This window comes from Chrysemys picta, chromosome 2 (assembly GCF_011386835.1).
Source record: "Chrysemys picta bellii isolate R12L10 chromosome 2, ASM1138683v2, whole genome shotgun sequence".
NCBI lineage: Eukaryota > Metazoa > Chordata > Testudines > Emydidae > Chrysemys > Chrysemys picta.
In genome coordinates this window covers 239,984,499-240,004,775 of record NC_088792.1, presented here as the reverse complement: position 1 = coordinate 240,004,775, position 20,277 = coordinate 239,984,499, and the positions used below count along the sequence as shown (strand labels likewise).

The following is a 20,277-nucleotide window of genomic DNA, read 5'->3' as shown; positions in this document are numbered from 1 at the left end:
ATGCCAGTTGCTCTTAGGCTTTGTGTGTGATCATTTGACTGGGACCAACCTGTCTTAACTCTATTTGCCAATCCCATCAGTCATCATCAGGTGATGTTCTATCAGAGATGGTCAGAAGAACTTTAATCTCATATAGTAACTAGGGTACGAGTTGTATGTCATCCAGAGATGGGGTAAATATTTGCCAACAGAAAAAGGAGTGAAACTGATATTTGGACTATGCTCCAGGATCACCTTACTTTCCTCATGCCTTCCTCTGCACAATGAAAACAGTTAGGAATGAAAGTTGAATCTGCTAACTGGCTCCAAATTCCATTCCTCCACTTTCCCACTCAGCGCCTCAGACTTGCAAGTAAGCCAAGAAACATTGACCCCTCAGGTCAGAGCAGCAGAGTCACTCTGTTGGGATTTAATGCCATCAGTCTGTGATTTGTAGCAGTCTTGTGTATGGGAACTTGGCAGGACAAATCTAGAGCCACACTGTAATCTCACAAGGGCCCTGGCCTGTTATACAAAGCCTTGAAGAGTAAAGGGAAGTTGAGACTAGAAGCAGCTGAACACGAGACCCCACTGGTGGCTGGGATGATTAATAGTCAGCAGCCTGGATTGCAGAAGTCCAAAAGGAGTTGACATGCAAGAAAAGGCAAGGCCGTATAGGGGAGTTAAAACTGCCACCAGTCTATGGATCTAGGGTAGGGCTCAGGGAGTAACATTGCACCAGATAAAGCTGTAAAAGTGGTTAGTTTTTTTTCTTTTTCTTTCCATGAATGAATGTAACATTCATATAAATTTGATCCATCTGTAGGCAGAAGATTAATGAAATATCAGAAATTACAAGATCATTAGCTTCTTATCCTTGCAGTGTCAAGTGTACATGTTAAGAAGCTATTAAAATAGAAACAATTACTAAACTTAAAAATAGAAACAACAAGAAATTAGGAAACTGGCCAGGTTCTATTTCAGGATCACCCTGGTAAATCCAGAATAACTCCATTGGCTTGAATAGAGTCACACTCAATTTACACTGGTGTAATTGAGATCAAAATCTAGCTAATTAGGTTCAAAGTTGAAGTTTTAACATCTAGCCTAAAAATCTCAGTAAGGGGTCAGTAACCATCCATGTGCAATTTGTCTATGTTCCTTTCTTTTCATCTAGAAATGCCATTGGAGACTACATAGCAAATGTTCAACTAGTTCTGGGGCTGCTAAAATCCTCTTCTTTTGACAAAGAAAATCCGAATTTAAGTGTTAGAATTTATATAAGAAAAATAAAATCAAAATGTTTACACCTTCATCAATTTGTTCTCTTGCTTTCAGAGAGTCTTAGTAGTGTAGAGAGTGTTAGTCTTATCAATGGGTGGAGCAGCTTTGGAAAAATTCCACATTGGTTTCCCCATTAAACAGAAATTCCTCAGATTTAATTTTTCCTGGAAGAGTAAAAGTCTTTTTTTCTAGTGGCATTAATTGTAACATTCCCTACTTGCAAAGAACAAATTGTGAGGGATTGTCCTGCATTTATAATAAAATGTGATACCTCTTTGTGCTATGAGTAATGACTGAGCTAATAACCCTTTAGCTACAGCTGAGCTTTCCAGAAGAGCAGTTTCTAGTTTGGTGTGAGGACATGGCCATATAAATACTAGTCTTGTAACTAACATTCACAAGCCAGATAAGAACTATGTCTATGCACTGCGCCCCAGAGATGCAAACCACATAAAAGGGTCTGAGCTTGTTCATTCTAGCTTGTGCATTAACACTGCTAATGAAGCATCTAAGAATCTTGCCCTCAGTTATACCTATATAACCCCATTGTCCTCAGTTACACCAAGCACAACCCTATTGCCTTCAATAGGCAACAGATGAAGTCATTGGGGTCACAAAGGCATCCCTGTAATTGGAATTAAGTTATTAACTCTGTTGATGATGCTCAAGCTATAAAAAAATGCAGTTGGCTTTTCCAGAGTGACATTGGTTCTACAGGGCTCCCTGTAGGAAGGAGTCAAATCTTACTTTTTTTTCCACTAAACTAAGCAGAGCGACTGAATGCACATAGGACGCAGTTCTGCTTAGTAAATACGTGCCATTGCACGGTCACTTTGCATAGTCAATCAAGAAAAATAACTGAGTTTTATTTACAAGTTCTGCTGAGAACCAAGCCCATTGGAAATGGGCTATGAAGAAAATTAATTATAGCTTTCTCACTAGAAGTATGAAATAAGTGTGAGGACATTAGGAATTTAATGCTATACCATGTGCTTGGTAGGTGTTTCAGAAGCTATTTCAATCAGTACTTTTATTTTTAACATAGTATGTGACATGGATTAGAAATGCTTTTTTACTTGTTTAGACATATTAATGGAGTTATCAGGGAAGTGTTACTGTAAGATGCAACTGAATATCCTTCCTACTGAAATATGTTGATACCATCCAAGGCCAATACACAATGTAAAGGAAATGTTTTCCCTGTGATAAAGTAATTAATTGGAATAACTTTGGCAGAATAAATGTGCTTTGGCCTGTACTTCATTTCCACACACTACTCTTATGTTTTATTTTACTCCAAGAATAAAACAGAGCCAGGCAATGTACAAAGAGGTGTAGAGTAGCAATGCCCTTCTCATCCCTCTATTGCTAAAAGTTAGCATCACCAGCATATTGGACCAAAAATAGAAATAGTAACTGATCATCATTTCCTTTTGCCTCTAATTGTGTTGAATTGTTAATATCACTGGATTCATAAAAACAGGAAAGAACCCTCACATGCTAAATTTTACAATATTAAGCCTTTTGAACAGTGCATAGCATGAGTGTCTTAAAAATTAAGCACTTACCTTTTACCTCTAAGAGTAGGTCTACACTGTATCTCAGAATGTGCTTCCCAGCTCTGGTGGGACAGATGTGCACTAGCTCTTCTCCAGTTAGCAACTAAAAATAGCAGTGTAGCCCAGGCAGCAGCTCAAGCTAGTCATCCGAGTACAAACCTGCCCAGACCCCCTGGGTAAGTACTTCGGAGGCTAGCTCAAACCACTGTCCATGCTGCGCCTGGCTATACTACTATTTTTAGCGCACTAGCTTGAGCAGTGCCACCACATGTCTGTCTACCGGCAGTGGGAAGCACATCCCTAGCAATGGTATAGACATACCCTAAAATTAGGGTTCAAGACCTGATGCCAAGCCCACTGACGTAATGGAAGGTTGCCCACTGACTTCAGTAGATTTTAGGTCTGGCTTTAAGTGCTACTTAAGGGCTGAAGGATGCACCCTTATATTGGGCAATCTTAGCTCCTGATCAACAGAAGTCCACTTCACAAAATAGATTAGTATATACATCACCATTCCCAGGAGAGCCCCAAGTCTGACCTGGTGTAGAGACTGAACTACTCCGAACCCCCCCAGAAAAGGAGTCATCAGTTCTGAAGCATAAGGGCTTGTCTACATGCAGTTACTCAGGAAAACTAATCCAAATGAACTAAGGCCTGATCTACACTACGGGGTTAGGTGGAATTTAGCTGCATTAGGTCGATTTAAAAATGAATGCGTCCACACAACCCACCCCGTTCCGTTAACCTAAAGGGCTCTTAAAATCGACTTCTTTATTGCTCTCCGGCAAGGGGAGTAGCTTTAAAATCGACTTTTCTGGGTTGAATTTGGCGTAGTGCGGATGCAAATTGACGGTATTGGCTTCCAGGAGCTATCCCAGAGTGCTCCATTGTGACTGCTCTGGACAGCACTTTGAACTCCAAAGCACTAGCCAGGTACACAGGAAAAGCCCTGGGAACTTTTGAATTTCATTTCCTGTTTGGTCAGCGCGGCGAACTCAGCAGCACAAATGGGAAGAGAGATGCCCAGCAATCCCCCTCAGAGGTGGTGCTTGCATGAATGGGGTAATTAATGGGACGGGGTTGTGGATCCTTAAGTAAGGCTTTCGGGGAAAGGAGAGTGGCCTGGACAGATGAATGAGGTCTTGGGAGACAGTTCTAATCACGCCAGCTCATAGTGACTTCTTGTGTGCTCTTGGACAAATCATTTGAGAGCCTTCCCCATCTATGACATTGAGATAATTCTTACTTATGTACCGCTCAGGGTTGTTGAAATAATTAATTAGTTAAGGCCAGATTGTGTCCAGCCCTGCACTTTTGTGCATGGGGTGAGGAGAAGTGCAAATTGCTTCCAGCCCTCAAATTTCCAGGCCTGCTGGAAGACCAGGTACAATCACAGTCCTTGCATTCCCAGGGCTTCTGGGAATTAACACCTTCAAAAGGTGGGGAAGGACAGGGTGAGGGAATGCTGGTCAATGGATCTTGGTTCTGGGCCATCAAGCAGGTTGGGGAGTTCATGCTGCTCTGTTCTACAGGGTTTGGGGACTGATGGCCCATCACGTACTCCCTCAGAACCTGAATCCTGGAAGTTGGCCAGATTTCTTTCCTGAGTTCACACTGCAGCATAGCTCCTCCATACCTAATGCCGTAATGCAAGCCATGGCTGAAAATCACAATCTGGCCCTTAATTCCTGTTTAGCACTTTGAATGTGCAGAAAACTATGAGCCAGGTTCAGTCACCCCTACTGGTGTTACATAGCATCTTATTGTGCCAGTAGTCCCACTGATTTCAACTGATGATTGCAGTGGGGCTACTTGTGGAGTAAGATACTATACAATATGCATAAAGGTGATAGAGGCCAGCCCTTCATTAAGTGTTAAATATTAGCATAATAACAGCATGTCTGCCTTCTGGCAGGTTAGTTTTACAGTTTTATTATTGTGCTTTATGGAACTTTTTATGTTTGTTTTTTTTTGTAATTGGAACTATAAGTAAAAGAATTAGGATTCAATGGATTTTGCAGACACTATATGAAACTGATTCTGAATTAGATTTAATTCCATTTATTGCTAAAACTTTATACCTCTCCTCTGACTGACTTTGACTTCACCTGTAAATATCTCCAGAGAGTAGTTAAAAGCATTTGCTAGTGAGAATTGATTCAGAAAAAAAGGTAATCCACAACACATTTATGTGTTGACACTCTCAAATAATCTTACCTTTATCTCTCTAATAAAGAAAAGTAAATAAATTCTAAGCCATGTGGGCCAAATTCTGGTTTGACATGCAAGGTCTGAAAAGCCAAAACCAGAAAAGGAATCATGGGATAAAATGTGTTGGTTTGAATTCTGACTTCTCTCCAAATCCTCAGGAGATATAGGGATGGATCACTTGATGATTACCTGTTCTGTTCACTCCCTCTGAAACACCTGGCATTGGCCACTGTCAAAGACAGGATACTGGGCTAGATGGACCTTTGGTCAGAGCCAGTATGGCTGTTCTTATGTTTTCCACCAATCTTCCATGTGTGAAACACTGGAGGACATTCTGGAACTGAGCTGAGGGACCAAAGGACATTTCATGAATGTTAACATGGTCCCATGCACCTTCATCCTATGCGGATTATTCCTTTACTGGAAAGAGTAATCTATTTGGTAAGCTGTGCACTGGGCTGAAGGCTGCCAATACATAGGCTCACATTAGCAGTGCTAACATATACCCAAGTGGAGAAGGGGGCAATTACAAAATTTCATGTCTGGAGTTAGCCTACTATATATACTTCCTTGTTTTTCCAAATCATGCTCAGGTAGAAGAGAAACACTTTTCAAATTTAAGGACAGCTTCTTCACGAAAAGTGGTGCACTACGTGAATTTTGGTGCAGCATTTGAATAGTTGGGATACTGGTTTATATGTATGCATGCAAACTTGGAGATGGAAATACTCATGTTGATGTGGCAAGACAGTTATTCCTAGATTCCAATTTAAAAAAAGAAATGAGTCCCTTGGAGTGAATTGCTTCATGAATTGGTATTTAATTACTCATTTTTCCTTAGGATGACTGATTTTTTCCTCTTACAGTTACCATGAATTATGTTACCTGAGTCCTGGCATCCTTCTTGTGTCTTGAGTGGCCAGGTAGTCTGAACTGACATGCATAACATTCCACAAAATCTAATACTCTTAAGAGTTCTGACTCCCCTCTCCAATCTCTGACCTGATCACAATTAATTGCTGATGCTAATCTATCACAGGCTGCTCCTCCAGCCATCTCAGAACTGATGCCAGTTTATTTCCATCCTTTAATGAGACCATGAAACCATAAGTAGAGCAGCACTGTTTGTTCCCTCGACAGTTGCCTTCTTCCCACAGCCACAAAAACATTAAAAAAATAAAAAGACTTTTTCTCTGTCCCTAAAATTATCATCAAGGATGGAACCACAGTGACATGCCAGAACTTGCTTCTATGCTTTATAGTTCTTCAGCAGTGCTATGAAGGAGTACTGGATATTGCCTTATTTCTTGTTTTTGATCTGTTAGTGTAGCTCCGTCTAGCTTTTTAGCCATCTTATGGGATGTGTTAAACAAGGGATAATTAGTCAACATTCAAGGACAAAATCAGTCATTTTAGCACTAAGGGCAATATGTCATATTTGCATGTGAGCTATAAAAGAGAAAACCTTAGCTTATCAAATGGAGAATAAAATCAGACTGGAAAGAAATTTGATTTTCAAATTTTGAGTATTACAAACCATACAGTTCAAAACTCAAACATAAGTGCCATTTTAACACTATTATCTAGTCTTCAAGGGCCCCAACCTTGCAAACATTTACACATCTGTTTAACTTTAAGTCTCCCTTTGAAGTTAATGGGCCGACTCACATGTATAAGTGTTAGCAGACTCAGGCTCTACAGCCGTATTCATTTATATCATCCTCTTTCAAAATGAGGTGGCTTTCCACAATCATGTAATTATGGTAAAATAAGTCACCTGACCAGTAACCAGGAAGAAAGCACATTTTCAGATCACAACCTGCTTACTATTATGAAGGCACCTGGAGTTTGCTGTAGAACAAGACAAATAAAACCAGATAGCCCTCTGTGTCCTGCTCCATCAAAAGGAACTTCATCACAAAAGAAACAGATGTCCCATGAAAGACATGGAAACCTTTTTTCTATTCAAATGAAAGGTGAACAATTAAATATTACATGATGTTAGCAGTGCAAACAACAAAGTAATAGAGCAGTGATCCCAAATTAACAATTATATTGTGCTGTTTTTCATAGATTCCAAGGGCAGAAGGAACTATTGTGATCATCTGGTCTGACCTGTATATATGCAATAGAACTTCCCCAAAGTAATTCCTAGAGCAGATCTTTTAGAAAAACATTCAATTTTGATTTAAAAATGGTCAGGGATGGAGAATCCACCAAGACCCTTGGTAAGTTGTCCCAGTGGTTAATTACTCTCATTGTTAAACTTGTATGCTTTATTTCCAGTCTGAATTTGTTTAGCTTCAACTTCTAGGCATTGGCTCATGTTATACCTTTCTCGGCTAGACTGAAGAGCTTATCATTAAATATTTGTTGCCTATGTAGGCATTTATAGACTGTAATCAAATCACTCCTCAACCTTCTCTTTGTTAAGCTAAATAGATTGAGCTCCTTGAATCTATTGCTATAAGGCATGTTTTCTAATCCTTAAATCATTCTAGGGACCCTTCTCTGAACCCTGTCCAATTTATCAACATCCTTCTTGTACTGTGGAAAGCAGAACTGGACACAATATTCCAGTAGTGGTTGCAGCTCCTGGGGGGAATTCTGCACCAAAAATGTAAGAGTTCTATGCACAATATTTTAAAATTCTGCTAATTTTATTTGTCAAAATAACACTATGTAATCATGCCAGTTTCAATTATTTTGGTAATTTATTTCAAAATACCAGTCACAAGTATGTCTGAAACAATACACACATACACAAAAATTCCCCCAGGAGTAGAGAGTTATAGAAACACATATGACAACCCAGTTCCTGTTTCTCTGCTCCCTCCCCCCACAGAGTCCAGCTGTGGGCCCCCCCCAGCCCAGACATTCTCACCTCCTACCCCCCACCTCCAGAGTCCAGCTGTGGGCCCCCCACCCCCCAGCCCAGACACTCACGCCCCCTACCCTCCTAGAGCCCAGGGATAGCTCAGTGGTTTGAGCATTGGCCTGCTAAACCCAGGGGTGTAAATTCAGTCCTTGAGGGGGCCATTTAGGGGTCTGGGGATTGGTCCTGCTTTGAGCAAGGGATTGGACTAGATGACCTCCTAAGCTCCCTTCCAACCCTGACATTCTTTGATCTTGCCCAGGACTGATGTCAGACAAAAGAGCTTAAGGTCATCCTCTTTAGCCTTTACCCTTTTTACATATTGGCACAACGTTAGCTTTCTGTTTAATAACCTAGTTATTGTAGAAATGTGGCAGAGGCAAAATCTGCATTTTAGTTATAAAAACATATTTCCAGTATTAGAATATGTCATAAATACAGGCCTGTGCACAACTGGTATTTAAAAATGTTATACTATTGGCCCAAAATCTTAGACAGGCAAATGCAGAGGAGGTGAAATTCACTTCCCCCACATTGAGGAGTTGTATTTGGCCTATATGTGGGTGGAGTGCAGGGAGATGAAATTCACTTCATAAATCCAGGGTCATAGCTTCTACATGTGGCACCAATGCTACTGAATAAACTTGAAAGTAATAATACCGGTCTGTAGTCCTGGCACACCAGATGGAATACATCATACAGAAATCTCCTCTTCACCGGTTAGGGAAGCTTAAAAAAAATAAAATTGAGGAAAAATACAAAAAAGGACCAAAATGATACAAGGATGGGCCAGTTCAAGAAAACACATCAAGAAATATGAAACATATGAAGAAAGCATCTAGAAAATAATCTTGAGAGAACTACAATCCATCTATAAATACCTGATGATAATGTAAATAAAGGGGATTATTCACAAACTCATAAGAAGTTAACTTTAGGCCATTTCTTCTTATCTTTTATGAAAGGAAAAAATTAGGTTCCATATTAGGTAGCATTAACACATAGAACAATTGGTTAGTACACCAGATAGCACTTGCAGTGGTTAGCTAAGACATCAGTAGGAATGAGGTAGTGACTAGTTCTGCAAAATGCAAGCAGAGAGATTACATGACTCTGTAGATTCTTCTGAACCTACTATATAGAATCCTGTTAAAAATTTTACCAGACAGTTTTAGCTTTCAGAAAAAAAAAAAGTTAGTCTAGTCTGATAGCACTAAACAATCTACAGTTTGTAGAACAACAATTTCACAGGATCTGTTTTGACCACTTCCCAATCATTATAAAAAATAATAACCAAGACATTAATATTTGTGATAATAGATTATTGCGCTTGTAAGCATATAAACTGCATTACCAAATGTTTTGAGCAAGTAAAATTGAGGCTTTTAACTTTTTAGCTGACTATTTGGGTTAGGGGGTGTTGATTCTCACCAGAAAGCAACCAATTAAAAGTGTGCTCAGCTGTTTAAACACAATGGATGAAGTTTTCCTCTCAGTTTGTACCAGTTCAACTCTACTACTTTTGCAACAGGCACGATCTTAAAGCGGTTAGAAAGATTCTGCACCATAACAATGATTGTTCCACTTGATACAATTTTATTACCTTTATCATCAATGAAATATGAATAGCTGAACCAAAATGCAGTTTGCTGTTAACAATACCTTAACTGTTCCAGTGAGATGATATCCCCATCATTTGTGATTTAATACTGATTTTAGGCTCCCCTGCATAACTAATGAGCTTTTATAAATCTTCACTTGAAAAAGAAAATCTTTAAAATTCCACTATATTGACAACAGCTCCACTTCATATATCTGAAAACTTTATTTAACAGCCACAACCGTTCAGAATAGTTACATCATCGCTTTGAAATATGATTGCACACAGCTGTGCAGTCCATTGAAATACTACAAAACAGGGAAAAGGAAAAACCTGGAGAGTAGAGGAGCTTTGTTCGCTAAACTGAGCTGGCTTGTAGCAAGCTCCAGTATGGAGACAATGTCATCATGCTTTCTGGTAGACTCTCTTACACTTGCAACCATTCATGTCACATTCCTGGAAAAAAAAATAAATTAATTCAGTAGTGTATAGGCCAGTGGTTCTCAGCCAGGGGTCCAAGGCCCTCTGGGGGGCCACAAGCAGGGGGGAGGGATAGCTCAGTGATTTGAGCAATGGCCTGCTAAACCCAGGGTTGTGAGTTCAGTCCTTGAGGGGGCCACCTAAGGAACTGGGGCAGGCAAAATCAGTACTTGGTCCTGCTAGTGAAGTCAGGTAGCTGGACTCAATGACCTTTCAGGGTCCCTTCCAGCTCTATGAGATAGGTATATCTCCATATATTATTTTTCAGGAGGTCCACCAAAATAAACCAGAGAGCAGGACCAGCAGACTCACTGGGGCCCAGGGCAGAAAGCAGAATCCCAAGCCCCGTGGTCCAGGGCTGAAGCCAAAGCCCGAGCAATTTAGCTTCACAGGGTTCCCTGTGGCATAAGGCCCTGGGCTATTGTTCTGCTTGCTACCCCCTAATGCCTTTTAATCTACTGAAAAACAGTTGTTGTGGCACAGGTGGGCCATGGAATTTTTATAGTAGATTGGGGGGGCCTCAGAAAGAAAAAGGTTGAGAACCCCTGATATAGGCTAAATTACTGCAAAATACAGGGATGCAGATGGCAGTTTATAATAGATTTTGAGTCTCTTTTAAAGTTAGATTCCTGCTATCATCTATAGTCTTGCAGTAGTCAATGATCAGAAAGTAGGAATGCACTCACCACCACCAGTTTCCCATCCTCTATCTTCCGTGTTATTGTGGACTCTTTGCCATCCCACTGCTGGAGCTGAGTCAATGTGTTACCATCTAAGGTGACAAGAGTCTGCAAAGAAAAGCAGGTCTTAAATATTTTACTCGGTCTCTTTGAGTGGAGGTGATACACTCCCACACTATACTCCAAGGCCCTACTGAAGTCAATGGGAGTTTTGCCATTGACTTCAGTAGGGCCAGGATTTCACTCTACATTTCTCTGGACTCCTGTTCTTCTTCCATTACTTTGCTACTTGTTCAGTCACTGCTTTGGCACATTTATACAAGAAACATGACTTTGACAGCATGCACAATTTAAGTGAACAAGACCTGCTTAGTGTGCTAAATTCATCTCCTCATACATGTGCTTTGGCTTTTTGTATCGTCTACATCTGAATCTTGCACTTGGCAGATGTGTTGCCAGTGCACAGGTGAGGAGTGGGAGGGTCTTGGCAAGTGGCCAGCATTCACACAAGGAGATAATTGGCCTGAGAGAATCCTATGGAGAGTGAATAATCTTTCTTCACCATCCGCCACCTCCTCCCAGGGATGAGTGGCGGATTAATAATTTTGCCGCCCGTAGGCCGGGAAATAATTGCCACCCTGGCCCCGCCCCAACTCTGCCCTTTTCCCGCCCCCATTCCAACCCCCTCCCCAAAGTCCCTGCCCCAACTCCACCCCTCCCTTCCCCTGTTGGATCCCTTCCCCAAATCCCCGCCCCCGCCTCTTCCCCCAGCGCGCAGCGTTCCGCCTCCTCCCCCTTCCCTCTCTGCCCCGCGAAACAGCTGTTTCGTGGCACAAGCGCTGGGAAGGGAGAGAAACAGGACATGGTGGGGCGCTTGCAGAGGAGGCGGAGGTGAGCTGGAGCAGGGGGGCGGGGCGCGGAGGGGAGGGGAGCTTCTCCCCTATAAATTTGTCGGCCTAGGCAATAATACGGCGCTGCCAGGGATAGTCCCTTTAATCAGTCAAGTTGGAAGCTACTTGAACTCTTGTAAAGACGGGGAATATGGAGTCTGAATTACATTTAATTTACTCCCTATATAGGATATTCCACTTGTTACGCAAGTGTGTGAGATTGTGTCATCAGATTAGTTGTAGGACCATATCCTGCTCCTGTTAAAAATCAAAAGGCTTTTTTGACATTAACTTCAATGAAAGTGAAATTTGGCCTTTGGTATTTTTAACATGGGTCTGGAGGGCTGCCAGTTTTATCACCCCAAGGTGCGTCACGGGGCCATACAAACTGAAAATGATTAACCAAACACACCAGGCTTTATCTGGTTTCAGTATTTTACCATTTGTAGACTGGTTAGTCCATAAAAACTGATGGATTTCAATGGGGCTTGTGATGACAGGGGTACCCCACCCACCAACAGAGCAGGGTACTTACTCAATATGAGAGACTGGGTCCCTAAATAGCATTTATATCTGTGAGCCAGCCACTCCAGTGGACTGGGTGTATTCAGTGAAAAAAAACCTCTTGTACTAACCTGAACTTTCCTGCCATCTAATGTATTTTCCTCACATTTCTCACCCAGCTTGAAGCTGAGCTGTGAAGATTTAAAGGTGCTTTCTGTTTTTATGGTGATTGTATCTCCATCCTTGCTGATGTAAACATCTGGTTTGGCCATGCTCCCCATTTTCCTCAGGGCCACACCCACACCTGCAGAGCAAAAGCAACAGCATATCAGAGGAGACAGTTAAACACTAAGCCCACATAGAGAGAGGATCCCTTTTAATTATACAGGGCGAGGGAGGAGAAATTCATTTTGCAGACTCATTCATCCTGAATGCTCCTGAGATCTAAATCAAATCTATTTCTCCCCCTATAGGACCTGCAGGTCACCTGAAAAGCAGTATCTCCATTCACACAAACCGACGTGTAAGGTGGAAAAGGGGAAATAAGAGCTATAAAGTAGTGTTACAAGAAGATTGTGTCCAAGTTTAAGTGAACTGTGTTTTAAAAGTTCTCCAATTGACTTTTCAAACTGTAACATTAATCCACTTTTATATTTATATACAATTTATTAAATGTATATTCATTATATAGATGTATTTCTTCTAACTTACTTACGGAACACCCAGCTGTCACTCTAGACGTGTGTAAAATGTCAAAAGTATAAAAAAAAACCTAGAAGACTCCCCTCTGCAGAAAAAAGCTTAAGGGAAAAATTGGAGCTTTGGAGCATGACTTGAATTCAACAAAGTAGGACTTTAGCACACTACTAAAGGAAGCACTTGAGGTCCCTTCATCAAAAAGCACCTTGCCTCCAGCCCCCTCTTGATTAATCCAGTGACTCATTAGCTTGAGTGCTTCACCCAACTCAACAGGTTTCAGGCTTTGTGGTTACTCAGGACTTTCACAATGCAGGGCTTTATACAGCAGCTATTAATCAGCCATTTAAATTGCATCCAACAATAAACTGGAAGCCAATGAAGAGCTCCAGGGTGACATTCTTTCTGCAAGAAGTATCACTAAGTAAGTCAGAAGCTGCATTCTGTAGTAGCTGTAGTTTGAATAATCTTAAAGTGCCCTCACATACAGCACAGTGCAGCATTCCAAAATGAAGCTGATAAGGGCATACATTACTGTGGTGAGATCTGCATCCAAAACAGAAGGGCCTGGATCCACAAAGGCATTACAATGCTCAGTATTGCGACAACTAGAAAAATCACAGGAACATGCTACAATCCACAAAGCCTGAGTTAAGCACTTAGGCTCCCAATACAATGCATGCGGAGAGACAGGTGCCTTCAAATACAATCCACAAAAGCCAGCATGCTAGGCAGGGAGCCACTTAAGCTAGCCATTGGGAGATGCTCAAGAGAGGGTTGTGTACTAAGCCCCTCCCCTCTCATCAAGATAGGTGCCTAAGTCCAGGCTGCAGGGAGGTGCCTATCTTTGCTTAGCAATAGTGATCCATGAACAGAAAGCCGATGCCTGGAGTCAGGTGGCTCCAGCACCTAAACTGTTTCTTGCAGGAATGAGTTAGGTGCCTGCCTTGCTGTGCACAAAAGAGCTGGAGGAAGAGAAGCCCACTTAATAGCTTTAGCTCAGTAGTTAGAGTACTTGCCTGGGAAGTGGGATATACAGGTTAAATTCCCCACTCTGCCGGAAGGGCAGGGAGAAGAAAGGATTTGAATAGGGGCTGCCCACTCTCCTGTTGAAGCTGTTCCACTGTGGCTAAATAATGAAAGAGTGATTGGAGCAAGGGAACTGGCCAGGGGAATCCCACATGGGTACTCTAACCACTGTACTACAGAATCATTCTGTCTCTGGCCCAATGACTATATAAGTATTTATACTCAGTGAAACTGTTATTTTTTGGGGGGAGGGGCAGGGGAGGAAGCAGCATAGAGAGAGAAAGAGACTCTGTAGCATAGGCGCCGACTTCTACTGGCGCCGGTGGGTGCTTGAACCCCCTTTGCCCCCGGCCCTGCCCTGCTCCCTCCCGCCCCCATTCCAATCCCTTCCCCAAAGTCCCCACCCCAACTCCACCCCCTTCCTGCCCCTATTCCAACTCCTTCCCCAAATCCCCACCCCAGCCCCGCCTCCTCCTCTGAGCATGCCACATTCCCACTCCTCCCCCTGGAGCCTGCTACAGTTGTTTGACAGCGGCAAGCACTTGGAGGTAGGTGGAGGAGCGGGGATGCGGCATGCTCAGAGGAGGAGGCGGAGGAGGAGATGGGGTGGGGAGCTTGACTAATTTTTCCCTGTGGGTGCTCTAGCCCCGGAGAACCCACGGAGTTGGCACCTATGCTCTGTAGTCCAGAAAAACTAGTAGTCCAAAACAAGTCCAGTGGTTAGGGCCCCCAATCAGGAAGGCAGAAAAGCCAAGCAATCTTGAAACCCAATCATGACACAGGTGGAAGTGGAAGTATCATTGAAGAACCAACTCTTTGTAATGTTTAAGATTGTAGGTGGGGTCTGAAAATGTGAATCTGTGGCTTGTGGACAGACATGCTCTGAAGGTAATATTTAGAACTGATCATCTGGACAGGAACCGTAGAAGGAGCTCTTTGTTAAGTGCTAACAATTCCTTGCAGACTATATTTAGAGCCATTCACTCTTTCAAAACTATACTCCTAGCAAAATCTGCATTTAATCTTGCAAACTATTTAGATTTAAAATCTAAAATGATGTGGAGCCTAAATATGCCCTACACTATCCTAAATATTCTTTTAAAAAGTGTTGATAAATACATTAAGGGTGGTGATAAAAAATAAGTCAGAATTCAGGCTGATACCTCTTTTCACACTTGATTTCTGGGGGTGGATGGGGGGAGGAGACAGATGGACACGAGCTAAGGACCTAGTGTGTTCACTTTAACTTTTTAATTTCCCAAGTGTGTGGTTGACTTGTACCTCAAACTAAGAATTTATTATATTTTGTACTTCACATAGACTGTCTTTGCAAGGTCTGAATTTTAAGATCTGGATTTAGATTTTTTTTTAAAACAAACATTGCCTGTGCTCACTCTTGTTTAATGTTATAAGCTGCATAGCAGGAAGTTGTATTGCTTTGCTATGAATGTTTACAATATCATAAGTTGCACTTTCTTGTTATGAGGCAATTTATTAACAATTAAACAGTTTATCGTTTTTTAAAAAGTTCTTTGTGAGTTCTTTAAGACTTAGGGTAGGATTTTCAAAAGTGCCTAAGGGAGTTTTTTGAAAAATGGACCTTAAATTTTAATTTTGCTGTCTCTGGCTTGTAGTACAGTCTTCTGTCAGTACGGCAAGTGGCTTGGCAAGGAGCAATCACACCACATTGTGCTGCAGTAAGGCCATTAAACTGTTGTAGCCAAATGTACATTTCCTCCCCCCCCCCCCCCCCCAGGCTATCTGCATACCCAGTCCCCCTGCTCCAATGATTCTTTCATTGTTTATCCACCGGGGAACAGCTTCAGTGGGGGCGCCCCACATCAGAATATCCCATAGCTCATCTTGAAAACATGACCCTAAAAGATTCAAAACCCATAAGGGAAATTAAAAGGACTCCAACAGTTTTTTAATCCAATCTCAGAATTGGGAGGAGGGGGCTCCCTTGTGATTTTTGAACAGTTGAGATTGGCAATTCAGGAAGAAAATACTTGGGATAGAAAGTGAACTGATGGTGCTACCACTGAAACTGTTAAGGAATACAGATACATTTTACATCTAGCAATAGAAAGAGTCTTTTCAATGATATTTTGTATCCCAGTAGCAGCTGCATTGATATGACCCCTTATGATAATCTACTATCAGACAAATTCATGTGAGAGTATTACAGCACAAATTTAATAGAAAATAGGAAGAGGCTGATAATTGTGTGTTCTAGTTGGGGATTTCCCACTCCATTCTCTTCTCATGCTATCATTTACCCACCTGTTCTTAACACTAAAGACTGTCATTTAACTGAAAGCATGTGTGCATATACACAAGTTTCCAATCTGTTATTGAAATGTTAATATAAGGAACTGTGATTCTAGTCAGTTTCAGTCCAGTGTGCTCTGATTTTGCAGATTTAATGCACAACACAAACTCATCTCAAACCAGATAATATGCAAGCTACTTTGTTTATAACAATATGAAATTCGAGGTGTATATACCACTGAGTCCCAATCTGCTCTCACTTCCACTGATAAAAACCTGGAGGAATTTCAGTTATTTCAGTGGAACTGAGAGCAAATTATGGCCCAGGGGTTCAGACATTCAGCAAACCAAGAGGTTACAAATGCCTCACAGCAGATGCTTTATTTAGGCAATGAACGCACAGCTGTATTGGCGCTACCCATCTCAGGTGCAGTATAATAAAGACTAACATGCACACGTTCATTTTCTCCGTATTGGATAGATTTTGTTTTCTGTTCTTCTCCCCTTTCCCTAACCCCAGAGAAGGACCAAAACCATTCCAAGAGGTCCCCTCTCTATGTGAGTGTGCTCTGCCCAGCATCAGCTTAGCCAGCAGAGGAGAGAGGCTCTTGCTATTCAAACCATTGCTGCAGGTCGCACGGTTGCTTTTATGTTGACACCCTGGGAATTGTCTCCTTTCACTTTAGTTAGCAACCTATTCCCAGGCGGCTCCTAGCATCGGGCACCGAGACGCCCCCGCAGACCTTGGACAGAGCAGCTGAAGAAACCAGGCACAAAGCTTTGGATCCCAGATGAACTAACATAGTGGAGCTAAGTCCGGTGGGCCAAGGAAGGGGCACCTTAAATCTTAGATCCTTGCCCTCTCCACCCCCCACCCCCCCATCCATCCATCCAGGACTATACAGACAATACAAATAAATTACACACACGTATATATGAGAGAGAGGGGGGGGTTCTTCCAGCGGGCAACCAGCAACAATGGGATTTAGGGAGATAGTCACAGAAATCAGAGTCCACCAAACCTCATTTCTTCCCCCAAACCTAACAGCCAGGGAGATCCTGAATGAAAAGTCCTCGCTGCCCAGAGTGCGGGGGACATTCCTTTATTTTCTATCCAGGAGCAGAAGTACAGAGCCCCAGCACCCAGCCCGCCACCCCTACCTTCCCCTCCCTCAGACCCACAGACGGTGAGCGATGATTTTTATCCCACACGGTCTCTCTGCCCCGTCAAGGCTTCCTTACCTAATTCCTTCATGTACTCCTCAAAGCCTTCGCTGGAGATGAGGCTCCACTTGCCTACAAAATCGTCTATGCTCATCGTGCCGGCTCGCTAGGAGGTGTCCCGCAGGAGGTGGAGGCTGGAGGACGATGTAGGAGGCAGACGGGGGCCAGAGGCGTCTTTATCCAGATGCCCCTGAACATGTGCTGCGGGAGAGAACCAATGGGGACCGACAACGTCAGGGGTTCCTACTCCCGGCCCTCGCCCCCTTCGCTCATCAGCCCCCGGGAGGACAGAGCGGGGTGAGGTTCACACCGCCACTCCCGCCAGGCGAGGTGTCGCCCCGTCAGCGCCTGCAAGCAGAGACTTGCTGCTGCTGCTGTGTACAGCGCCGGCATAGCGCGGGGAGACGAGGTTGCATTTCTGCCGCCTTGCCAAAGGCAAGTGCTCTGGTTACTGGAGCCCGAAGGAAAAGTGCACGTGCTCCGCGTTTTCCAGCGCAGCTCCCCACTCCCAGAACATCTGCAGCCCTAACAGCGTCACACCGGGGAAAAGGTAACGCTACAGCCGTCTGGAATGGATCCTGTCAATTTGTGTTACCAAGCCCCAAAGTGTCCCACGATCACTATAGTGAACAAGTGCAGCACACACACGCGTCCAGACCCTGGTGCCTACTGCAGCACCAGTGCAGCAAAAACCCCGATCCAGCCCCTGTATCCTGCTGGAACCAGCCAAATCTTGGCTGTAAGACTCTAAATTGTAGTGACTAACTAAACAAGTATAGCTGCTCTTACTGCACCTGGACCATCGTGCATTCTGGCAAATGAATGCCACAAAAACGCAGACTCTAGCGCATGGATCTTACTAGAGCCACTCAATTTTGAACATAAGGACATAAGAACGGCCATACTGGGTCAGATCAAAGGTCCATCAAGCCCAGTATCCTGTCTTTTGACAGTGGCCAATGGCAGGCGCCCCAAAGGGAATGAACAGACAGGTTATCATCAAGTGATCCATGCCGTCACCCAATCCCAGCTTCTGGCAAACAGAGGCAAGGGACACCATTCCTGTCCATCCTGGCTAATAGCCATTGATGGACCTATCTTCCATGTATCTATCTAGCTCCCTTTTGAACCCTGTTATAGTATTGGCCTTCACAACACCCTGTGGCAAAGAGTTCCAGAGGTTGACAGTGCGTTGCATGAAAAAATACTTTCTTGTGTTTGTTTTAAACCTGATACCTATTAATTTTGGCTCTCACATTCCAATGCCTGAAAAAAGAACAAATGTAGCTGCTCTTACTGCATCAGAAAATCCAGCACAAACTGATGCAAAACCTGGATTTTGCACCTGGATCCATGGAGCTTTGCAATTTCTGGTTCCAACCACCAAACTGTATGATTTCTTATTAATCATGTTTCTTATGGTAGTGCCTGAAGATCAGCCAAGAATGGGTTGTTTGAGACACTGTACTGATACAGAATAGTAGACAGTCCCTGCCCCAAAGAGCTTACAATCTACATCTAAATAGAAAACAAGGATAGCCATTCCCACTACACTGGAAAAATTGAACCCCTCATGCATCCCAGCCTAATAACACTGGAAAAATGCATTTCTGATACCTGGACCTTGCCAATGTTTAATGGCAATGCTCCCAAATTCTACTAAATAGACAAAACATAGCAGCTATTAGCTGCTGCAAAGTGGCACAGAAGCACCACAAAAACATGTATCTGGCATCTCGACCCTACTGAATCAAGCTAGTTTTTTGTTCCCAAAATTCTACCAGCTAAGTAGAGGAGTGCAACTGTTCCAGTTCCACTAAAAACTACAGATGCATCCCTACTCAAAGGCACCCCAAAGATACATATGCAAGTTCTGGAGTGGCTGGATCCTACCACTTTTTTGGCCCCAAGCTATCAAAACAGACAACACATGGTGTCACTCCTACTTGACCAGAAATATCCATGCTCCAGCAAACCTCAAGATGCACCGCGGTCTGGGGTGTTTGGGTGCAGTAGAAGCAGCTACGCTTGTTTTCTATTAATGCCATGGAATTTAAAGTTGAGAATCAAAAATTAAATGAACACAGCAAGATCCCTTTGCTAGTTCTGGGTTTTTGCACCAAGATACGTCAGGGTTCTGAATTGTTCTGGTGCAGTTGGAGCAACTGGTCTTGTTCTCTCTTTAGGCATTAGATTTTGCAGCAAAGCTAATCCTTGAAGCTAGCTGGAAAATTTTGAAATTCCAAATTATTTATTGAAAAAAGAGACATTTTTCACCAAAAAATCATCCAATTTTTTGACCAGCTTTCGTAATCAACCAGGTTTTTTTTTAAAAGATTCTGTACAAATTAAGAACAGGAGTACTTGTGGCACCTTAGAGACTAACAAATTTATTAGAGCATAAGCTTTCGTGGACTACAGCCCACTTCTTCGGATGCACATATGCATATATGCATCCGAAGAAGTGGGCTGTAGTCCACGAAAGCTTATGCTCTAATAAATTTGTTAGTCTCTAAGGTGCCACAAGTACTCCTGTTCTTCTTTTTGCGGATACAGACTAACACGGCTGCTACTCTGAAACCCGTACAAATCAAGTTGTTCAATCCCATAAACCAAACAAGCAATGCAATATTCCCTTCCTGGTGGCACTGGGTTGTCAATTACTGCTCTATATTTCCTTAATCTTCAGTAACCCTATTTTTTAAAATATGTGAATAATGTCTACTCATAAAAAAGCAAGTCACATTGTTTTCTTGTCATTAAATAGCTAACTTTAGACATAAATGCTTCAGCTTCCTTCCTCTTTGATCTTTCTTGCTTGCACAAGTGGGTCTGAGTGGGTTTTAAATTAGCCTACTTGCCATCTATTTCATGTCACGGCAGCTACTGTGCTGTCGGTCTAGTAGTCCTGATTTCAAAAAGGATAAATTAAAAACCATCTGATTACAGATCAAACAGAACATCTGTTAGTCACAATCTTTAATATATTGGGAAG

At 42.6% G+C, this 20,277-nt stretch overlaps 1 protein-coding gene across 1 annotated transcript; it reads right to left on the bottom strand.

Moving 5' to 3' along the window:
* Positions 1-9,714: 9,714 nt before the first annotated feature.
* LOC101938847 (fatty acid-binding protein 5) lies at positions 9,715-17,964 on the bottom strand. Its single transcript, XM_005301517.5, has 4 exons — positions 17,301-17,964; positions 12,194-12,366; positions 10,675-10,776; positions 9,715-9,964 (listed from the first exon to the last, which is right to left on the bottom strand). The coding sequence occupies exons 1-4, from the start codon at positions 17,374-17,376 to the stop codon at positions 9,914-9,916; spliced, it is 402 nt and encodes a 133-aa protein (XP_005301574.1). The 5' UTR covers positions 17,377-17,964; the 3' UTR covers positions 9,715-9,913.
* Positions 17,965-20,277: the final 2,313 nt, after the last annotated feature.